This window comes from Trichoderma harzianum (assembly GCF_003025095.1).
Source record: "Trichoderma harzianum CBS 226.95 unplaced genomic scaffold M431scaffold_1, whole genome shotgun sequence".
NCBI lineage: Eukaryota > Fungi > Ascomycota > Sordariomycetes > Hypocreales > Hypocreaceae > Trichoderma > Trichoderma harzianum.
In genome coordinates this window covers 3,779,428-3,799,004 of record NW_020209249.1, presented here as the reverse complement: position 1 = coordinate 3,799,004, position 19,577 = coordinate 3,779,428, and the positions used below count along the sequence as shown (strand labels likewise).

The following is a 19,577-nucleotide window of genomic DNA, read 5'->3' as shown; positions in this document are numbered from 1 at the left end:
CTGCAGGGATGAAATGCAGGGTGGAATGGCTCCGGAACGAATGTCTTGGATAAATCGCCCGTGGCTGGTGATTCAGCCGGAAGATGTCGTGATGAGGAGTCGCCCAGCCTTTCAAGTCTCTGGGTAAAGGTCTGGTCGATGGCCCTCTAGTGATTTGTCATGATACGCCCTGCAGCTACGATGTTGAATCAATTCAGCAGTCGGTTGCTGGTTTCGGCGCTTCCGGAGGTCGGGAGGCTGTCCGCAGAGGAATGCGGGGAGACTCCAGATCAGATTGACTCTGCGCAACGGGTGAGACGGCGGCGCAGCAGGGGAGGAGCTTCTTATACGCAATGGCGAAAATCGCGCTCAATTTGAGGGTGTGACTATGGGGATGGAGCAAAAGGAAAGAGGAGGAAAAGGTCGGCAAGGGTGTGATGACGAGAGTTGAGTTGAGGTTCCAGGAGCGTGACTGACTGACGACATGCGCCTCGAGAATTAACGGCCTTCCTTTGCTCCATACGGGGCTCAGGCCGCCTCAATGCTCTAGAAGCCTTGCGCAGCTCCAGCTTCCACAACATAAGCCAATCCGGCATTAGACATTGGTGCTTTGTCAGAGCCTTTCCTCATGCCGTGCCCGGGCGGCTCGCCGTAACTCTAGTGGCGAGTTCCGCTAGGTCGGAATGCGGCCGCTGGATCGGCAGAACGGGGTTTTAAGGCTGGAGCGGCTTCTGGAGGCTCGCCCTCTTTTGCCTGATTTAGACCCTCAACTTTCTGCAGGTCTCACGGGAGGGCAAAACCACTCAATCGTACTTTGTATTGTTTAAGCTATATATATCATCTGACCTCTGGTGACAGGTATATGATCCAACGTAATAAAGTGGTTACATACCGAGCCCAGCAAAACCACTCACTACTCGGGACATCATGGACGGTTGTCGGTGTGCCGGCATCCATTTATTCCGAATTCCTGTTTTTCTCTCCCGTAATAACAAACGTAAAAAGTGGACGAATCCAGGGCCTCGACCAGAACTCGGGATTGGCCAAAACAAGTCAGAGGGATTAAAAGAAAAAAAATTGATGGACTGATGCAAAGTAGCACGATTATAAAGCAGGGTCTCGTTCTTTCCCCATATTTCGACGCGGAGAATTTAATGCCATCGGCCAGCGAGTAACCGAAGCGAGCGAGGCAGGCGAAACCGAGTACGGCCTTGCCGGAATTGTACTACAAACTACAGCTTTGGTGCCCCGTTGGGACTAGCGATGAGGACCTTTTGCGATATTCTTGAGTTTTTAAAGATGATTTTCAAGGTTAATATTTAAATGGCTATCCATTGACCGCTTACGGAGAAGAGGAAGCACATGTGAGCAACGATGGACGGATGGTGTGTGAAATATTATAGGCGCTATGAATTACGCGCTTGTATCATAGTTAACATGGAACACAAATAGCGCAAGACAGAGAGGTGAATCAATGCCGAAAAGAGAGATTCAAGTTGCCAAAGGCCTTAATTGGAGGGATAAAACTAACAAGGCGCCCAATAAAAGACCATAGTCTGTATTTGCCAGGAGAGAAAATGAGGCTTTCGTAGTGTTTTACCTATTTGAAACACGCACAATCGGTGTTCTAGCGCGCCTCTGTGACAATTGCCTAGTTTGTTTAAACACTCCGCTATGCGAGTGTAAGAGCATAGAGTTAGCAACTTCTGTTAATAGCTTGCTCATGTGACGACGCATTTGTAGCTCGGCAGCTGCCGGGCCAATGGCAAATTTGCCTCGCTAATGGCAAATTTGCCTCGCTGTCTGTTGTTGGTAAATCTCCTCGGGCTTTGAGTTCTGACAAGAGTGTTCATAGCTGCCATGGTGAATAAGCCAATCGATTAATAATACCTTCCTGATGACCCATCACGTTCTTCGCCTCAGGTACTAGGCATTGATCGAGAAAGCATTCACAATCGGGGCTCAGATCTATTCAAACTCTCATATCATAGTTCCTTTGTATATACTATTACATTGTCGAAGTCTGGGAGGAAATCCAACCCAGCCTCAACTTTTTATCATCATACATAGCCTACATGGACTGTAATCTTTCTCCTTTTCGCACTCTTTCGCAGGGTTATACATCATATACACGCCACGCCACCCTTCCCAAGCAATTCTAAACGCCCTCTCCTTAACCTCGCTCAAGGTACCAGTTATGGGTAAGTTGACTAGTCAAGTAGCTGAAAGGCGTCGGCACCTCGGCCATGCCCTTTCGAGCGACCGGGTGTCGCAAGTAGACGGCAGCGCAAATGCTGGGGTTGACTTCGAGGTAACGGGGGATAAAGGCAAACGCCGACATGTAGGGTCGGGGCCTCCATGGGGTGGCGTATGGTTTCGAGTCGTCAACAGGATTCTCTTCGTCCATTTGAAGCAGCCGGGCGAGCTTTCTCATCTCCTCTTTGGATAGCTTAGCATCGCCAATGATCTTCTTGGCCTTGGTCTTTTGCTCATCTGATAGGCCCTCCAGACCCTTCTCAACCTCTCGTTCTCTGTTGACTGCTGGTTGCGCTTCAGCCTCCTTTGAGGTGGCTTCGATAGCCTCGGCCTCGGCCCCATCCTCGACCTGGCTTTGGGCCTGACCCTCTTTCAGGTCAAGCTTCTCAAAGCTCTCTCGCATCAGTTCGTGGCTCTTCATCTGTAATTGCAACTCGTCAATTAGTTCCACAACATCCGCCTCGCTCTTCTCAGGGTGTGAGAGGAAGCGCTTGGCATCTGCACGGAAGAGACGGAGCTGCTTCTTCTCCTTGGCACTGAGCTCCTTGGGGTTGTTCTTCAAAATCTTCTTGACATCCTTCAACAGAAACTTCAAGGCCCTGTTGTTCAACTTCCATTGGGCCTCGGGAGTCAATGATCCGGCGTCTTCGCTTGCGGCGGCCTCACCCTCGGCAGCCTCAGCATCAGCTTCGGGCTTCTCGCCTTCAGTCTCCCCCTCAGCAGCGGCCTGCTCAGCCGTAGCATTACCGCCCAGCTTCTTCACTGCGTTTTGCAATGCTTTATCCGCCTTCTTTTGTCTTGCCTCAAGGTTCTCGTGAAGTCGCTTGTGCGCATCTGCTGCCTTCTGCACGCCCGTGCCGTACATGACCTTTTCAATGTCTACCTGAAACATGTCGCCGGGGTTCAGCTGGTAAGAGGGGTGAACCATCTGCGTAATTACGTCAGTATAAGTGATCCAACTACGCATACCGTAGATATAGCTGTAACAAACCTTTTTTCCATTGACAGTGACGGCTCCGTGGATGACAAACTGGCGTGCTTGACGGACACTGCTGGCGAACAGAGCCCGAAAGACTGCGGTGTCCAGCCTCCTCTCCAAAGGCGCAAATGTCATCTGCATGTAAGGCGTCATATTGTTGAATTGATCTGACAGCAGCTTGTTCACATCGCCAAAGAGCGGTCTCCTCCTTGAGCGTTCCTGGGTGCTGAGTGCGGGAACCTTGGAGAATGTCTCGGCCGTAACGTTTGACGTTGTCAGGCCGGAACCACGACCGGCAGCCTGCTCGGAACCATCATGCGCCGCCAAATACTCCGGTGGCATGTCTACAGCAGAGAGGAGTCTGCGGGAGAAGAGCCGCACCCATTTCTTCTCGGGGATATGCTCTCCGTGATACGATCGAGTCTTGGCCTTGGCCGCCCATTTCTGCTGGAAGAAGGTAGGAGTGCCTCGAATTTGGGGTTCTCGGCCTGTCTGGCGGTACAGGTTATACAGGTTGTACTTGTTCCATGATTGTCGCAGTTTCTGTAGGGTTTTCAACATCAGTAACCAGGATCCCCGCCATCACACGAGCTCAATCGCCGTGCCGTTGCCCATGACTCTGGCAGTACAGCCATTGACAAGGTATCTCTAGACTTACAGGACGGGCTAAACTGTAGAAACGGTACGGCTTTCTCATCTTGGCGAGCCGACCGGTGACAATTGCGGCTTGACAAGATCACTGAGGCCGTTATTTAGAGCTCGATATGTTGGGTGTCATTTTTTCTGGTGGTGCCACGCAGCCGACATTCTGCCGAACGGTGTGACGCTCCCGCACCGGCTCACCGAGGCCACCGAGCAGCCACCGAAAGCGGGGCCACTCAACGCGTCCCAGCCCACTTCCCTTGATGAGACGCGTCGAGAGTTTTCTACGTATAACAGAGTGTTGTAAATTGTAAGCCAATCACTCACTATACCTGCATAGGATTTGGCTGACGACATTCTCGAATTCTTTTCTTCATTTTGTGTATATTTTGAGCGCCTTTTATTTTCCTCGACATTAAAGACAATAACCTCATCAAAATGCTGTCTGCATCTTCACCAATTACCTTTCCGAGCGACCCCCCGTCTCCTCCAGCAAAACGCGCCAAACCTCACGATATTCAATATCCTACACAGAAGCCTCGTGTCACCGGGCCGTTTGTTGACTCCGACTCTGAATCAGACACTGAGAATAGACCTAGAGCAAGCTCCAGATCTCCTTCCAAGAGGCGCAAAGTAGAGGTTCAACATGAGCAGAGGCCACAGATCCCCGTACTCGGTGCTCGAGATGCGAATGGAGATGGCAGAAACAACGTCCTCCCCGTGGAGCTCTCAGAAGGCAACCACACAACAGCTGATACAATTCTCACCGAACATACACAGAACACTGCGGCACAGACAGGACCTCGCTGGTCCCAACCAAACTCACTACTTACTGCGCCAATCTTTGGAAGCCGGTCAAAAACTACTTACAAGCTAAGGACATGCGGTGGTAGTGAGGTTACGATTAGAGAGCGCAAGGAGGTTGTTGCGCTGTCTTACGAATCTATGGTAGCGGCCAGGTCGAAAACCAAGGAAGGGCGGGCGAAACGAGACTACTATGGCGTCGATATACACAACCTCATCAACTCAGCAACGAGCGAATTGGCCGAGAAGCAGCAAAATCCTCCATCTCCAAATACCAATCAGGCTATTCGATCTATGGAGGCTACATCTATATCCGATAAGAAACCCAAAAAGACGATGCTATGGACCGAGAAATACCGCGCGAGAAGCTTTATGGATCTATGCGGAGACGACAGCACAAATAGACTGGTCCTACGCTGGCTGAAGAAATGGGATCCGCTTGTTTTCCCGGGAACAGCTAAAGCAAGACCCAAGGTCCAGAGACGCAATGGCCCTAATTTTCAAGCTGAAGAGGAGAAGCCTCATCGAAAGATCTTGATGTTGACAGGACCGCCTGGACTGGGGAAAACAACACTGGCTCACGTCTGCGCCAAACAGGCGGGCTATGAAGTGATAGAAGTCAATGCCAGTGATGACCGCAGTCGCGACGTCGTCAAGAATCGAATTCGCACAAGTCTTGGAACGGAGAGCGTCAAGAATGTCAGCAATCAAAAGGCCGTGAACGGGGCTCAGAAGGTCGCCAAGCCTGCTTGCGTTGTGGTTGACGAGGTTGACGGCGTGGTAACGGGATCTGGCGCTTCAGGAGAGGGTGGTTTTATCAAGGCCCTGATTGACTTGGTACTCATCGACCAAAAGAATTCTTCAGGGGTAAACAAGTCTTATGATGGGAAGAAGAAAAAAGGAGACGATTTCCGCCTGATGCGTCCTCTGATTCTTATATGCAATGACGTCTATCATCCTTCTCTGAGGCCGCTCAGGCAGTCGAATCTGGCCGAGATCATTCACGTCGGTCGACCAACACTGGACACTGTAGTTGGTCGCTTAAAGACGGTATTTGAAAAGGAAGGCATTCCGTGTGACAAGGACGCAGCACGCAAACTGTGTGAATCGGCGTGGGGTATGGCCAGCGGCATTGACGCGAGGCGAGGACAAGAAAGTACCGTGCAAGGTGATCTTCGAGGTGTCATGGTCGTGGGCGAATGGGTAGCTTCCCGGTTCAAGGTCTCAAGTCTGAATGACGACCAACGCCTCACCAGGGACTGGATTGAACGAAACATCCTCCAGGAGCTTGCTAACGGCTCGGCGGGCACTCGAGGGCTTGGGCGAGGCAGCGTCAAGGATATCATCTCTCGCCTCTTTCAAGAAGGCGGGGGCTTCCCCAAGCAAGCGCTCAATTTGGCCAAGTCCAAGACGCATCACGAACAGCCAAAAACGGAACTCGGATTTGGAGAACATCAAAAGAAGTATGCCATGGAGTGTCTTCGACAGATGGTTGATTCCAGCGGTGAAATCAGTCACATTGTAACGGAGATATTCGCAGAGTATCCAAACCGTGAGTTCAACGACGATTCCTATCTCTCGAAGCCGAACCAAGCCTATGACTGGCTGTACTTTCACGATGCCTGTCAGTCAAAGCTGTACGCCAGCCAGGAATGGGAGCTTGCACCCTACCTAGCGCAGCCTGTCCTGGCCTGTCATCATCTATTTGCGTCACCCATTCGACATTATGCCAACGGCATGGGATCAAACCACAACCAGCGATCTGGCGTTCCGGGAGAAGAAGAAGCCGGCCCTACGATTCCCTTTTCCGGCCCGCGCGCCGACTACCAGGCCTTTGAAGCAGAGAAGCAAACTCGTGCGCAGCTGCAGGCACTCCAAGCCCAGCTCAGCCCAACCATGATGCGACTCTTCCGCAGCGCAGAGGACGTGTCGACGGAATTCATGCCCTACCTGGCCCGCATGCTGTCACCCGATGTGAAGCCTGTCGTCGTCGGCGGCAGCCAGGGCACCACGGCAAGTGTGCGCAAGGAGAGCGAGCGAGCAATGGTCAAGCGTGCGTCAGAAGTGCTCGCCGAGGTGGGCATTGCCTTGCATAAAGGCAAGATTGAGAGCGAAGTCGTGTCTAGTCGCGGCCCGCAGTTTGTCTACCGCATGGAACCGTAAGTTTAGCCCCTATTCCAGTATCCCACCAAGCCTGTGTATATCAGTGGACGATCTAACAGCCCTATTTATAGTGACATTGATTCCCTCGCCACCTATGAAACAGCCTCTCTCTTAACATCCCAGCCCCCAACCCGCTTCGCCGTTCGCCAGGTCCTCGACCAAGAACTCCGTCGCACTCTCGCCCTCCGCGAGACACAGGCACGCCAAGCACGCTTTCAAGCCGGACGCACCACCGGCGAAGGCGACCTGCAGCAACCGCTCACTCAGTTAACTCAGAGCCAGAAGAATGATTCGGCGGTGGTGGAGGACGGGTTGGTGGTGAAGAAGGACTTCTTTGGACGCATCATTCAGGCGCAGCCGCTGGCGGAGGTGACGGGTGGGTTGGCGGAGAAGAAGGCGGCGGGCCAGGAGAAGGTGTGGGTGACGTTTCATGAAGGGTTGAATAATGCGGTGAGGAAGCCGATGACGCTGAGAGAGTTTTTGAGCGGTTTGTGATTTGAGATAGGGGAGAGATACTGTAGATGGATGGAGTTTTTTATGATATTGGACATTTTTCATGTGATGAGGAACATACCAAGTGCTAATTAATGCGGAGAGCTTTGAATCAAATAGATTAGACTTGTGTTTATGGAATATATTTGCTCGTTTATATCATACACCGTCTCGCTCCTTGTCTCCGACTCTACGATTATGTATCCAAACATCTTCCCTCCCTGAATACCTATACTTTACAGCTTCGCTTTGAGTCTCTGGCTGGGAACAACCAGGGGATCGTACGTAATATGTGACAGCGAATCCACCGGCGTCGAGTTGCTATGCACAAACAGGCCCCTCGTATCCAACAACCCAGGGTGCAAGTCCTCAATCTTGGCACACCCGATTAACCGCATGTTCATCTCCATCTCGTCCTTGAGCAGCTGCATCACGCGCTCCACGCCAGCCTGTCCGTACGTGCTCATAGCGTACAAGAACGGTCGTCCGATACCAACACCCTTTGCGCCCAGACACATTGCCTTGATGATGTCCGTGCCGCGCCTCACGCCGCCATCGACAAAGACGTCAATCTTCTTGTCCAGGCCGTGCTGGCGCAGGACAGGCATCGTCTCGGCGAGAATCTCAATGCCGGAGCGCGCAAAGTCGAGCTGGCGACCGCCGTGGTTGGACAGCACGACACCCTGGACGCCGGCCTCGACGGCGCGGAGAACGTCCTCGACGCGCTGGACGCCCTTGAGGATGATGGGCATCTTGGTGATGCTCTGGAACCAGGGGATGTCGGCCCAGCTCAGGGAAGGGTCGATGAAGGACGAGATGGCGCGCGCGGCACCCTGAGTGTTGTCCGTCTTGGTGCCCTTTTGCACGTTACTACCAGAATCGGTAAACTTGAGACGCATGTCCTTCTCGCGACGCCCCAGCTGCGGCGCATCGACGGTGATGAAGAGGCCCTTGCAGCCGCGGCGCTCGGCGTTCTGGACGATGCGCTTGGTGATGTCGCGGTCCTTGTTGACGTAGAGCTGCAGCCACTGGACCTGGTCGCCCTGCCGGGCGTCGACGAGCTCGTCAAAGGAGCACGAGGCGAGCGTGGGGATCATCTGGATGACGTTGTGGCTGCGGGCGGCGCGGGTGAGCAGGACCTCGCCCTCTGGGTGGCCGAGCTTGCCCAGCGCCGTGGCGGTCACGTAGAAGGGGGCGTCGACTTTGGTGCCGAGCATGGTGGTGGAGAGGTTGATGTTGGCGACGTCGACGAGGATCTGGGGGCGGAACCAGATTCTGTGGTAGGCGCTGTGGTTCTCACGCAGGGTCTAAAGGGGGGAGAAAGGGGAATGGATTAGCTTGACTAGAGATGAGAGCGGGAAGAAGAAGAAGAACGTACAATCTCATCGTCGGCTGCGCTGGAATAGTATCCCCACGCGCCCTTCTTCATGGTCCTCCGCGCAATGGCCTCAAAGTCGTGTAGGTTGAAGCATTCCGACAGCAGCGGCATCTCCGCTATCCTCTTCTGCCGCTCAACCTCCTCGGGGTCCTCTCGCTTGGCCTCTTGGGCAACGGTGGACATGTCCACGGGCCCTAGGTGCAGAGACTTGTCGAGATACTTGTCGAGAGTGTCCCGGGGGTGAATCGGGTCAAACTCTTCTGTCGCATCTTTGCCCTGGATGTTGATGTCAGTAAAGTAGGGCCAATGACAAGAGGGGGTGCAAAAGTAAGTGTGCGTGTGATGCATACGGCATATTTGAGAATGATTTCTTCGCCTCCAGGGTGTTCTGATTTTGAGATTCCACGTCAGCAAGAGTTGGATAAACGGATGCTTCATCCGAGATTGTTTCCTGAAATACCTGGTAAGAACTCTGTGACATCGTATGCTTTGCCCTAATGAGAGAGAGATCAAGTTAGTTAGAGTTAGTTCACTAGCTCCATTCATTCGTCCGTCCGTCCATCTCATCTTGACCAGCATTGGAGTAAGCGGCTCACATGAATAATCACCCAACATGACTTTTCGTCATTGTGCTTCGCGACGTCGCTTCCCGTGAGCACCATCTTCTCACTGTTTGCCCTTTTAATCGAACAAACTCTTGTTTCTGCTGACGAGCGAAGATGCCGATGACGTCCTAAAGCCGGTCGGTATTAACGGGAATCCCCCAAAAAAGAAAAAGCAAGCACGCCAATTGAAAACTATCCAATCGCCAGATCCGTCCGTTTTCAAAAATGCAATTGAAGTCCCGTCAAATGATAGTCAAGATGAAGAATGAAGAAGGGAGAAAGTCAGTCCTCGCGCGTCGCCTATCGGTTGTCGTCGCAAGATATATGGGCTAGATAGATAGCCTGGAGGCCGATTTTATTTGGAGATACATCATTGGCCGTCGGCTAATAATATAGCCACATAGCGACTCGCTGCTTGCGGGGGTGGCTTCCATTGCTCCGCTAACATGAAGGTCCAGCGGCTGACTCTTCAGGGCTTCGCTCACTAACATGAAGCCTAATACCCCAGATACCGAGCGGTACAGCATCAATTTCGGCTCTTCTCCCGACGGGTATTTCCATTAAATCGAGACTTAATCAACAGATTAATCACCATAAACCACTCACTCATATAGCAGCCTGTTCAATAATTATCCTCCACCGTCCATCTCAGCCATCGTCCAGCCTCCAAAAGAGATCAATTACTCGTCAGCACCCACAACTACCCATAAAAGCGGATGCCAAACCCCTTGCCCGCCCCCCAAAAGCCAAGCGAACCAGACACTATTCTGCTGTTATGGCTCCCCTTTAGCGGTCGAATTAGACGCCTCCCACCGGCTATTAATATTCCGGGGGACCGAGTTTTTGCGGGGAGAGTCAAGTACGGTAGCAACAGTAGTTTCGGTCTACGCTTGGCTACTCCGCAGTTTTCTCCAACTTCGGGTCCAAGCTTCACAATTCTTCTTGTCCGGTTTTCGGGCTGCTCCATTTAAACTACCTGTATGGATGGGAATAAAGCACATTGTTTACTGCCCCAATTGCCCAGTCTCTGGCCAACTACTGCCTGTGAAGGGCAACGTCAAGATAAGCTACTATTTTATGCATGCTCATACACGAAGATGAGCTAGGTGTATTACAAGAACAGCCAAGCTATTAGTACTAGAGTTTAAGTAAAAGACGACTGGCCCAGCCCGTTTGGAATTTCTCGCAATACATTGCTGCCATCTATACCCAAGAACAGAGAATGAAAAGAGAGAAACATATTATTGATGCCATCAGCATACATACTTCTATCCCTTTGCCCGTCTCTTTTACACCCTCTTCCCCCAATCAGTTTCCATCCTGCAGTATGACATTATCCTTCAAACTGCCCCTGTTTCTTCTGCGTGTTTTTTAAACCAGCTATTCACATTATCATCCAACCAACTGCCACGGTATTCACTGCGCGAATAACCCTATCAATAGCACCGCTGTTCGTTATTTCCATGCGTTCAGTCCTGCCCATGGATCATGTGTCTGCTGTGCTTGAGCTGACCGAGGCTGTGCGCTCTGGTTGGGATCATAGTCCTGTTGTCCGAAATGGATAGTTTGCTGAGGCCCCAGCGGAGGAGGGCCCGGGGGAGGAGGTGGTGGGACGAAGCCAGGAGGCACATATCCTTGAGGGGGCTGTTGCTGCTGCAGTGGCTGCTGATGTTGCGCAGGCAACGCTCCATATGTGTTGTAAGCCTGGTGCTGTCCGAAAGATGTCTGTGTTGGCGGCGGTGATTGAGGGCCTCTCATGACATTCATACTAAAAGAGGTCTGGGTCGGAGGCGGTGATGTCGGGCCAGGGTTTCTGCCGTATGTGCTCGGGTTATATACAGGCTGAGAAAATGTGCTTTGGGGAGGAGGGCTGGCGTAACCAGGAAAGTTCTGCTGGTTTGGTGGCGGCGATGTAGGCATCTGGAACTGCCCCTGATAGCTATTGCTGCTGCTACCCTGCCCATACCGAGAGGCCGAGTTTTGTTTCTGCATCAGAGGTGCAGGTGTTGGCCTCTGCGAGGGAAGCTTGGGTGGTGCCGCTGGCTGCCCAGGTTCCATCGACATGCGCTCCATGAGGCCTCGTAGCCGCTCTCGCTCCAGCTCTGCCTGTTGCGTCTTGTTCGATGCTCGCTCTTGTTCGATTTGGTTGAGTAGTTGTGCACCCTCTGACCTCCGGTTGTTTACAAAAGTGTCCACGTTCTTCTCAAGGCTCTCCACCGTCTCCCTCATCTCCGAATACCAATTCTTTGCGCTCTGCAAGCCAGCTTCCAGATCCAAGAATTCCTGATAGGCACGCTTATACTTGCCAATTGCCGATAGCCGCTGTCGCTGGATAGATTCATACTTGCTCTGCTCGGCCCTCACGCGCTTATCTTGCAATAAAGTGTTGAATGTGGCGGTGAGTTCCTTCATCAACGCCGACTGTTTGTGGTTGGCCTGGAGCAAACGATTCTGATGCGGCCTGAACTTTTCCAATTCCTGCTTGAAGAGCTGCTGCTCATAGTTTGCTATTGTCTTTTTGTTAAGGATAAGGACTTGTGAAATGTCGTCGGTGTGGATCTGTTTTCGTTTGTCATCAGTCTATTGTCTCCAAACAACATTGGCGGTATTGTGAGACAATCTTCTTACCTTCTCCTTAAGATCCTTGAGTACCTGGTTCCTTTCTCTCTTGATGAGATTGAGTTTCTTGAGAATATCCTCGACCCTTGCAATCTGCTCCACGACCGACGGCCCAGATTCGTCAAAGTCAGCATCGAGCAGGTTCGGCTCGTTTCCGGATGGGCTGACGGCGTTGCTACCCCTTCCCTTGGCCTGAGAAACCGCCTTTGAGAAGAGTTGGTCAACTTGCCCATTTGCGACGGCGTCTCGCATTTCATCGAACCAGGCTTCGTTCTGGCGTAGCTTCGCCGCCAGCTGGCCGTCGCTCCTGCTAGCCTCCTCCAGAGCCTCTCGGTAATTGCGAATATCTCCCCGCAACGTCGTCGTGAGGCGTGCGCTGGGCTGCTGGCTCCAATCATTTTCATACTTGGATCGCATCTTTTCGCACACGCTCTCCTCCATATCCAGCTGCTTGGAGCTCTTGTCCAGAGTAGACACTATAGACTCCTTCTCGCTCCGCAAAAAGTCAAAGATGCTCACGGGGTTTTCGTGATTGGCGACGTCTTCACACCACTGCCGGAAGTCTTCATCGGGAAGAATGTCCTGATCGAAGCCGCCCTTCAACACTTGTAACGCCCCCGGAAGTCGTAGATAATCCAGACTGGCTGCCATTTCGCCATTTGCTGTGTCCACCTTTTCCGTCTCGGCCCGCACCAGCTTCGCCTTTTCCTCATCGTATAAGCTCGCGGATTCAGTCACCGCCATGGGTACAATCTTGGAGAATAGATCGTGTCCGGTGATGCGCTGGATGTCCTGGCCTGCGTAGAGCTCAGATACGGGAATTGGCTTCGCGGCGGGTAGCTTGGCAATCTGGGGCAGGCTCGCTTCCGGGGGAACTGTCTGGTGGTAGATGTAATCGTTGTCCTTGACAGCCTCTCGTAGCCGCTCCTGCACCGCGGAGCACTGTCGCTTCGTGATTTCTTGTAGATGAGTACTGCAGTCGGCACCGAGATTGGCATTGGACGGAACAGTGCTGGGGAAGCTCTTCGCTAATCGGTCAGCTTCCTTGGCCAGGGCGTCGGCGACCTGGAGTCGTGATAGCGCCACGCCATGTTGGCCACCCTCATCGTCTGCCATTGCCTGATAGTACTGCGCTATGGAGTTGAGAAGATTGGCTTTGATCTGTAATTATGTGGTTTCGTCTCTAGATTAGCCATCTCGTTGCATACTCGACTCAGAGAATAATGCGGAATGCAGGGTAACTATTCTCCCTGGCAATTGTGCAGCTTACCTGGACCATTGCTAGCCAGACCTTCTCGAATATGGCCTTTGTGACATTTTCCTGCACACCCTCAACGGCCTGCCCATAGAGATATCCAGCCTGCGATGCCAACTTAGCCAGCAAGCCGGCCTTTTTCTGGTCCTTGACCTGCTTCTCCAAAAAGATCTCCTGCGCCTGGGCAAGCATGAGATGGATCAACGTCTTGACAGTCTCTCGGCTCAGGTCGAATGAAGGAGCATGCAGAAAGTTTTCGTTTATATATGTAAACATGCCGGCCGACGCTTGAAACGAGTGATAGGCAACTTTAAGTGCGGAATCGTCTTCTCGGTTCTGTATGGCAGCGTGGCCGGAAAGAACAGCTGAGATGTTGAAGATGACGGACGCCTTTTCGAATGCGAGCGAGTACTGCGTCGTAGGCTTGTGGGTGAATGCGTCGAACCTGTTGAGCAGAATTGTTATTAGCATAGAATCTCTCAGACCGATGACGTATATCGAATATGTTTGTAGCATGGTGGCTCACCATGTGAAGGAGATCTTAATGTGCTGCTCATCCACGGGAAAGCGTAGGTCCAGCAGCTCCAGCTGTCCATAGTACCGGTAGAGCATGTCCCTCCCGGTGATGCTCTCCTTGCCCGCACCTCGCATGTCCTGCCTCAGGCGGTTGAGCGTCGCGCACTCCTCGGCATATCGTTCGGGGTCATCGCCGTAGGTGTCGCGGATGTAGGACTTCAAGGGCGTGACCCAGTCGATCTCGTTGGTGGCCTTGGGCGGCGCGGCTATCATGGGGGACTGCGTCATCTTGTGCCACTGGCGGGAGACTCAATGGCCAAGGCTGAGACGGCCAGCAGGTCGCATGCGCGTCGGCGGCGCGGAGAACAGAGACGGCCAGCGGGATGCAGCAGTGCGGTGCGATGACAAAGCTTGACGAGAGGGATATCGAGATGCTGGTTGCTGGCAAGATGGGGAGAGGAGTACGAGTAGCGGCACAAGTGGCGGAGAGAAACGAACGAGTGGGAGCTGTAAGCAGCGGTGCCGTTTGTATGCCCAGCTGGGTCGAAGTCCAAGGATCGAGCTCGATGTCGAAGGCGAAGAGGCTTGCGTAGTAGCCTTGCGTGTCTCGAGCTGTGTGTGTTGTGGAGGCAACGTAAGATTAGTTCGTAGCTGCTACCTAAGCTTGGTGACACCTCTGCCTTTGTATCTCGTGGTCGTTGTTTTTGGCTTCTGAAGCGGGGTCTCTCTACTTGACAAGCTACGACAACGACAGAGACCAGAGAACAGTAATCGGATCGAGTTGAGTCGATGAAGATGCGTGTAATTGCTTGATTCACGGTAGACAAAATTAAAATCAAGGTTGCGAAAGAAGAAGAAAGGATAAAAAAGCTTAAAGCAACATACCAGGGCTTTTGGCATGGACGACTGGTGATTTGCCGGGCTGCTCTGGTGATGCCATTGACGGCTCAGGAATAGCCGCTGGATTGGGTTTGGGCAACCAACGTGGGGCTCGGCGCCTGTTAGGTACTGTTAGGTACTGCTAGACCGCTGTAACCAGAGCCACTGCGGGGCGCTACAGCGGCTGGTGGCTGGCGGGGGGCCCCTGGACCAGCATGAATCAAGCATTTCTTGCAGGTTGCTGAAGACACCACATCGACGGGCCGACATGCACGGGATGGAGAGGCTGAAACAGAAAAAGAAGCATAATACTTATATATAGATATATAGATATGGATGGATGAGCATGTTGTTGGATGCACTCTGTAACTGGATTTGACGGGTCTGAATGAGTTGCCGCTGTCAAATCCTGCCGACGAAACTTGGGCATCAAAGAAACAAGGGTTCAGGGACAAGGATGTACGAGTATAGCCTCAACTATGAAGATCGTAGACTCGACGATGGCAACAGCTAATCCAGCAATAGCGCCAGAGGATGCGCTATACTTTTGCTTCTTCTTCTACTTCTTCCTCTTTGCCAATGTTTTGACCATGTCTCTCAAAGACGCCAACCAATATCTGCCCAGTACTGCTCTACTCAGCTTCTTATTCTCCAGCTTCAACTTTCACCGTCTCCCCTCAACCTTCACCGACTCAACCCCATCCTCATCACACAAACGCCTTCGCCAACTCTCACCTCCTGCCATAAACAACCACTCACCAAAAGGCAAGGTACAAAAGAGGGGGAAGCGAAATCACCCTCTGAGTCAACAACCGGCCCTTTCCTTTCCTTTCCCTTCCATCACCCATATCATGGAACCCTCATGTCACCCAAGCTTATGCGTGTGATTGACCATCTCGCCCCTACCATTGGCCACCACCGCGGCGCTTCCAGTTCACAAGCGCAAGCCGCTAACTATATCCTAAATTCTCGTGTCCTCTTATTTTCCACGCCCATCGAGCTGTGACAAAAAAGCTGTGACACAAACTGAGGCAGGAAAAGGCTTCTGTTGCTACTTTACTTACTTTAGGAGTTTCTCGCGTAGGGCTATGTTCGCTTGTCCCCCCTGCTTGATGCGACCGAATATGCGGCCGCGCTTCGGCAACGGAGTTTCTGGTAGATGCACGAGATTCGCAAGCATTGGTCAATGATGCATCGATTGTGGCTGAAGCTACGGTTTAGGCGCCGCGGTGCATAAATTTCATGAATGGGATGGACGGATGATCAATACCCATTCATTCATTACAGCTCCAGTCTTTTACTCATTAGGTATACCTCAAATGCTTCCCTCGTAACGGCCCTACCAAGGTCCCTGTTAACTGTTAAGCAATAACAATAAAAGAAAACAAAGACAACTCTTCAAATATGCACAATCAAGTATACACACTCTCCGTCCACGAATTCACCTGAAGCCCCCACTCCGCCATCTCTGCATCCTTCAAAAAGTCCATCGGCATCCACACCAGATGCCCCTTGATCTGCGCCAGCTTCTTCTTCGCCTCCTCGGGCGGCATGAACTGGTCGAAAATGTGCCCCGACTTGACGCCCCTAGGCGGCAAATATCGATCGTAATCGTCGAATGTTTTGACTAGCCCTTGTGGTTAGCTTGTGCTACTTACTCCTAAAAAAGATGTGGGAAGTGTGAACTTACTGTGGTCGTCTGGATCAGCGTGAAAGAGGTGGCGGAAGAGCTCCGTGTTCTTGTCTGCTCGACTTGTCCACAGATCCCACAACTCGTCACCCAGCGGATCCTCTACAAACTTCCAACTCTCATCATTATCGTAGACGTTATTCTCGGGCTCGACACTAGGGGGTTGTGCATTGATATCATCCTTGGCATCAAAGTCCTGTGGGGGGAGAAGACCGAGATGCTCTCGCCAAAGGAATCGTCGCAGGGTCGTCGCATGGTATCCTGCTTCAAACGGCCTTCCGTCCATCGTCGTTCTGACAATATTGGTGTCCTCCATGACAATACTCAGCTCGCTGTCGTGATTTCCCATCTGGCTGCGATCGTTGAGGTTGCTTGAGCCGCAAATCACGATTCGGTCGTCGGCAATGAGCAGCTTGGCATGCACATAGAGCTCCTCCTGGATCCAGTTCTTGATTTCAGACTCTGGGTCTGCCCACGGCTCGTCTTCTAGAGGTTCTTGGTCGGCCATGGCGTGGTGCGCCACAGAGATCGATGTCTGGACCTCTTCCTTGGGCTTGGCCTTTTCGAAGATCTCCTTTGCCTGCAGTGCCTCGTTGCGGCCTTTTTCTTTTTCGTTTTCCTGACCCATGTGGTTGTCTCTTTCGTTCTCTATCGGATCAGACGTCCCGTGGATTCCCTCGCCCATGATCTCTTCAGCCAGAGCTCGCTGGACTTTCTGGTATTTGATACCCGTCTTCTGCTCCGCTTCATGAATGGCCGGAGTCTTATTCAGGCGGTCGTAGGATCTCAAGTTGAAGAAGAAGATGTGTTTGGTTGGGTCTACCCCCTGAGCTTTAACCTGCTCAAAGATGGAGTGCTCTCCTCGACATATTGATTTGTACTGGTAATCCATGATGGCTCTTGTGCCAGAGGCTGCATCGTCTCGAAGATCGCCTGCAAACCCTGGAACGGCAGGGATGATAATAATGACCCTGAACTTCCGGCCTTCTTTTCCTGCTCGAACCACAGCCTCAACAATGGCCGCGCCAATGGTATTGCAGATTGGGGATTGGTGCTCGCCGGTAGCAGTGATGAAGAATTGATTCTCAATATAGACGTAGTGTTCCGCGGTAGCAATGACCTCTGCATATGCGTTTTGAATGGATCGATCTGTCAGGATCCCGCTGGACCAGTCGGCGCTGGATCTGACAACCTGGGCATTAACAGTGCCTCGACCGAGCAGATTCTTGGTGCTCAGAGGATTCAGGGGGTGTCTGAGATAGTCGCCCTTTGGATACTTTGGCCGTTGTACTCCGATCAAATCCTCATCCTCGCCTTCACGGCCCTCTAGTATAATCCAGTCGAATCTCTCGTCGCGTTTGTACTTGTCACGTTTGACAAAGTTCCACCTCAAAACGAAATGCTCGGCAATATCATACACGCAAGGGCCGATGACAGCCATGGAGACGTCGTGCCAAGGCATTCGGCCGTAATCTGCCTTGCTGAGTTCGTTGTCTTGCCAATCCTGGACCTTTTTGAAGTCCATGACTCGATTGTTGTTGAAGTCCTGACCGGGCCAAACCTCTGATTTCACCTCATCTGGGTGGATATCTGACAGAGGGTGATGGTGAGCATCCCATCGCCCAAAGCAGAGATCGAGACCGCCGATGAAAGCAATCGCATAGTCGATGACGATGAATTTTTCGTGGTGAGCCCAGTACATTGTCATATCTGCTGCGTTTTCGAGCACATTGTGATCTGGATGCCTCATAATATTGATGTTGTTGTATCCTGGAGTGCCTTCTGGGCAGAGAGCTTGCAGGGCATGTTTGGTGTGTTCGGAATTGCATGTAAGCGCCGCCTCGACCTCTTTGTAAACAATGACATAGATCTTGACTCCCTGTTCCGCTTTTCGTTTCAGAATCTGGTCGAGCCTGTATTCCTGTTTCTGATGTGGAGGCCGCCTCAGGAAGAGCTCTGGCGAGAGCCACCAGTCTTCAATGTAGATGGTTTCTTTGGCCTGTTCCAAAGCGACGGATACCGCCCAGAAATAATCCCGTCCGTCCACATACCACTTGACAAGGTTTCCTTCGCGCTCGGGAAAGTATGACTGGAAACGGTGAGAGGCACAGATCTTGGTCCTCTTGTTATCGCAGCGAATCTCGTGCGCCTCGTCGTGGCGGTGGTCCCTGTTAAACAGGTTGCCAAACTTTCCAATCTGATGTTTCTTGTTTGATACGGCTACTTTGGCGTCTTTTAGCTTGGAATCATGAAGCTTGCCCTTTAAGCTGTCCATGAAACCATGGAAACCATGTCCACTATGCTGCGCGGGCTTTGGGGCAGCCATCTCGATTGCTGAAAATGATGGAATAAATCTACTGGTTCGGCCGTAGGGGCTTCGTAGCAAGGACACGAGTTGGAAACGAACGTCACGGTTTGAGGGGTTGACTGTTGAAATAAACGATTAAAAGATCATAAATCAATTCAATGGTTTCACGAGGGCATGACGACATAAAGAGGTTCTAATAAAGCACAATATACGGGAGGTTTATATAGCTGGAATGCTAGCTATGCCAAGACGAGGCCATCAAGGAAGCGGGGGTCCAAGCTCAGCAGACTTTGACAAGATGAGACCATGACGAAGGATCGACCCGAAGAGAGCTAGCTGAACCAACCCTGCACATCATCGGGTAGCACAGCTTTCTTTGAGGGGGGGAGCAGCTGGAGGCAGATGTTGGCGGCGCCACGGGGCTGATATCGAATGAAAGCAGAGATTCGTGGCTCCAGATTGGTGAAATGGGCAGCTAATGCAAAGCCAATTTCTGTCAGCTACGTCTATTTGGCTGCATTGATATGGCCTTGGCTAACTATTCAAGTTTTTTTTGGTTGTGTGACACAGAATAAAATTGTTTGGCAGGTTTCAGAGGCTGATTGAGTCGGAGGGGCTGCCTTATTGCGGCAGAGGAATAGTGACGTCATGACTATCAAGGACCCTGGAGGTTACCTAAAAGAAAAGCAGCTGGACAAGGTGACGTAGCCATCAATGCAATCGATTGTTTTGTTCCCCTCGTGTCGGCTGTTGATTTAGTATTAAACTAATGGATGTGAATACTAAGGTTAGAGTGTGCGAATGGATCTCATTGTTTTGAATGCTGAATCTCGGAAGATCTGAGCTAGCTGCATAGAAGCAAGATGCCTCAAGCCATGCGCAAGGCACGTGTGGATGGAGTCAAGATTGGTAGGAGATTTACCGTAAATCTTCCAACTTTGAACATAATTAAAAGAGAAAAGGGAGAAAACAGGCGATCTCTATACCGCTGGATTCAATTCCAGGGACAGAA

At 51.8% G+C, this 19,577-nt stretch overlaps 6 protein-coding genes across 6 annotated transcripts; 2 read left to right on the top strand and 4 right to left on the bottom strand.

The window, feature by feature from the left end:
• Positions 1–1,935: 1,935 nt before the first annotated feature.
• On the bottom strand, positions 1,936–3,961 carry M431DRAFT_132637 (hypothetical protein). Its single transcript, XM_024912486.1, has 3 exons — positions 3,873–3,961; positions 3,227–3,757; positions 1,936–3,163 (listed from the first exon to the last, which is right to left on the bottom strand). The coding sequence occupies exons 1-3, from the start codon at positions 3,909–3,911 to the stop codon at positions 2,153–2,155; spliced, it is 1,581 nt and encodes a 526-aa protein (XP_024780876.1). The 5' UTR covers positions 3,912–3,961; the 3' UTR covers positions 1,936–2,152.
• A 333-nt stretch (positions 3,962–4,294) lies between these two features.
• Positions 4,295–7,318, top strand: M431DRAFT_489977 (hypothetical protein; the record flags this gene model as incomplete). The annotated part of the gene is made up of 2 exons (XM_024916746.1): positions 4,295–6,819; positions 6,895–7,318. 2 exons carry the CDS (start codon positions 4,295–4,297, stop codon positions 7,316–7,318), a joined length of 2,949 nt encoding a protein of 982 aa, XP_024780875.1.
• Positions 7,319–7,551: 233 nt separating this feature from the next.
• Positions 7,552–9,355, bottom strand: M431DRAFT_1121 (hypothetical protein; the record flags this gene model as incomplete). Its single annotated transcript, XM_024911818.1, has 5 exons — positions 7,552–8,622; positions 8,694–8,969; positions 9,044–9,081; positions 9,154–9,187; positions 9,290–9,355. The coding sequence occupies 5 exons, from the start codon at positions 9,353–9,355 to the stop codon at positions 7,552–7,554; spliced, it is 1,485 nt and encodes a 494-aa protein (XP_024780874.1).
• Positions 9,356–10,753: 1,398 nt separating this feature from the next.
• Positions 10,754–13,976, bottom strand: M431DRAFT_489974 (hypothetical protein; the record flags this gene model as incomplete). The annotated part of the gene is made up of 4 exons (XM_024916745.1): positions 10,754–11,857; positions 11,927–13,078; positions 13,188–13,617; positions 13,699–13,976. The coding sequence occupies 4 exons, from the start codon at positions 13,974–13,976 to the stop codon at positions 10,754–10,756; spliced, it is 2,964 nt and encodes a 987-aa protein (XP_024780873.1).
• A 2,003-nt stretch (positions 13,977–15,979) lies between these two features.
• M431DRAFT_73434 (hypothetical protein) lies at positions 15,980–18,532 on the bottom strand (the record flags this gene model as incomplete). The annotated part of the gene is made up of 2 exons (XM_024922126.1): positions 15,980–16,194; positions 16,258–18,532. The coding sequence occupies 2 exons, from the start codon at positions 18,530–18,532 to the stop codon at positions 15,980–15,982; spliced, it is 2,490 nt and encodes an 829-aa protein (XP_024780872.1).
• Positions 18,533–18,776: 244 nt separating this feature from the next.
• Positions 18,777–19,225, top strand: M431DRAFT_503346 (hypothetical protein; the record flags this gene model as incomplete). Its single annotated transcript, XM_024918292.1, has 1 exon — positions 18,777–19,225. A coding segment is annotated over exon 1 (170 nt), but the record flags the coding sequence as incomplete, so codon positions are not given.
• Between the last annotated feature and the right edge of the window lie 352 nt (positions 19,226–19,577).

Coding starts and splice junctions, on each gene's coding strand:
- M431DRAFT_132637 (XM_024912486.1), bottom strand. CDS start 3,911: ATGAGAAAGCCGTACCGTTTCTACAGTTTAGCCCGTCCT. Junction 3,758..3,872: donor TCTACAGTTTAGCCCGTCCT/GTAAGTCTAGAG, acceptor AAAACCCTACAG/AAACTGCGACAATCATGGAA. Junction 3,164..3,226: donor TCACTGTCAATGGAAAAAAG/GTTTGTTACAGC, acceptor GTAATTACGCAG/ATGGTTCACCCCTCTTACCA.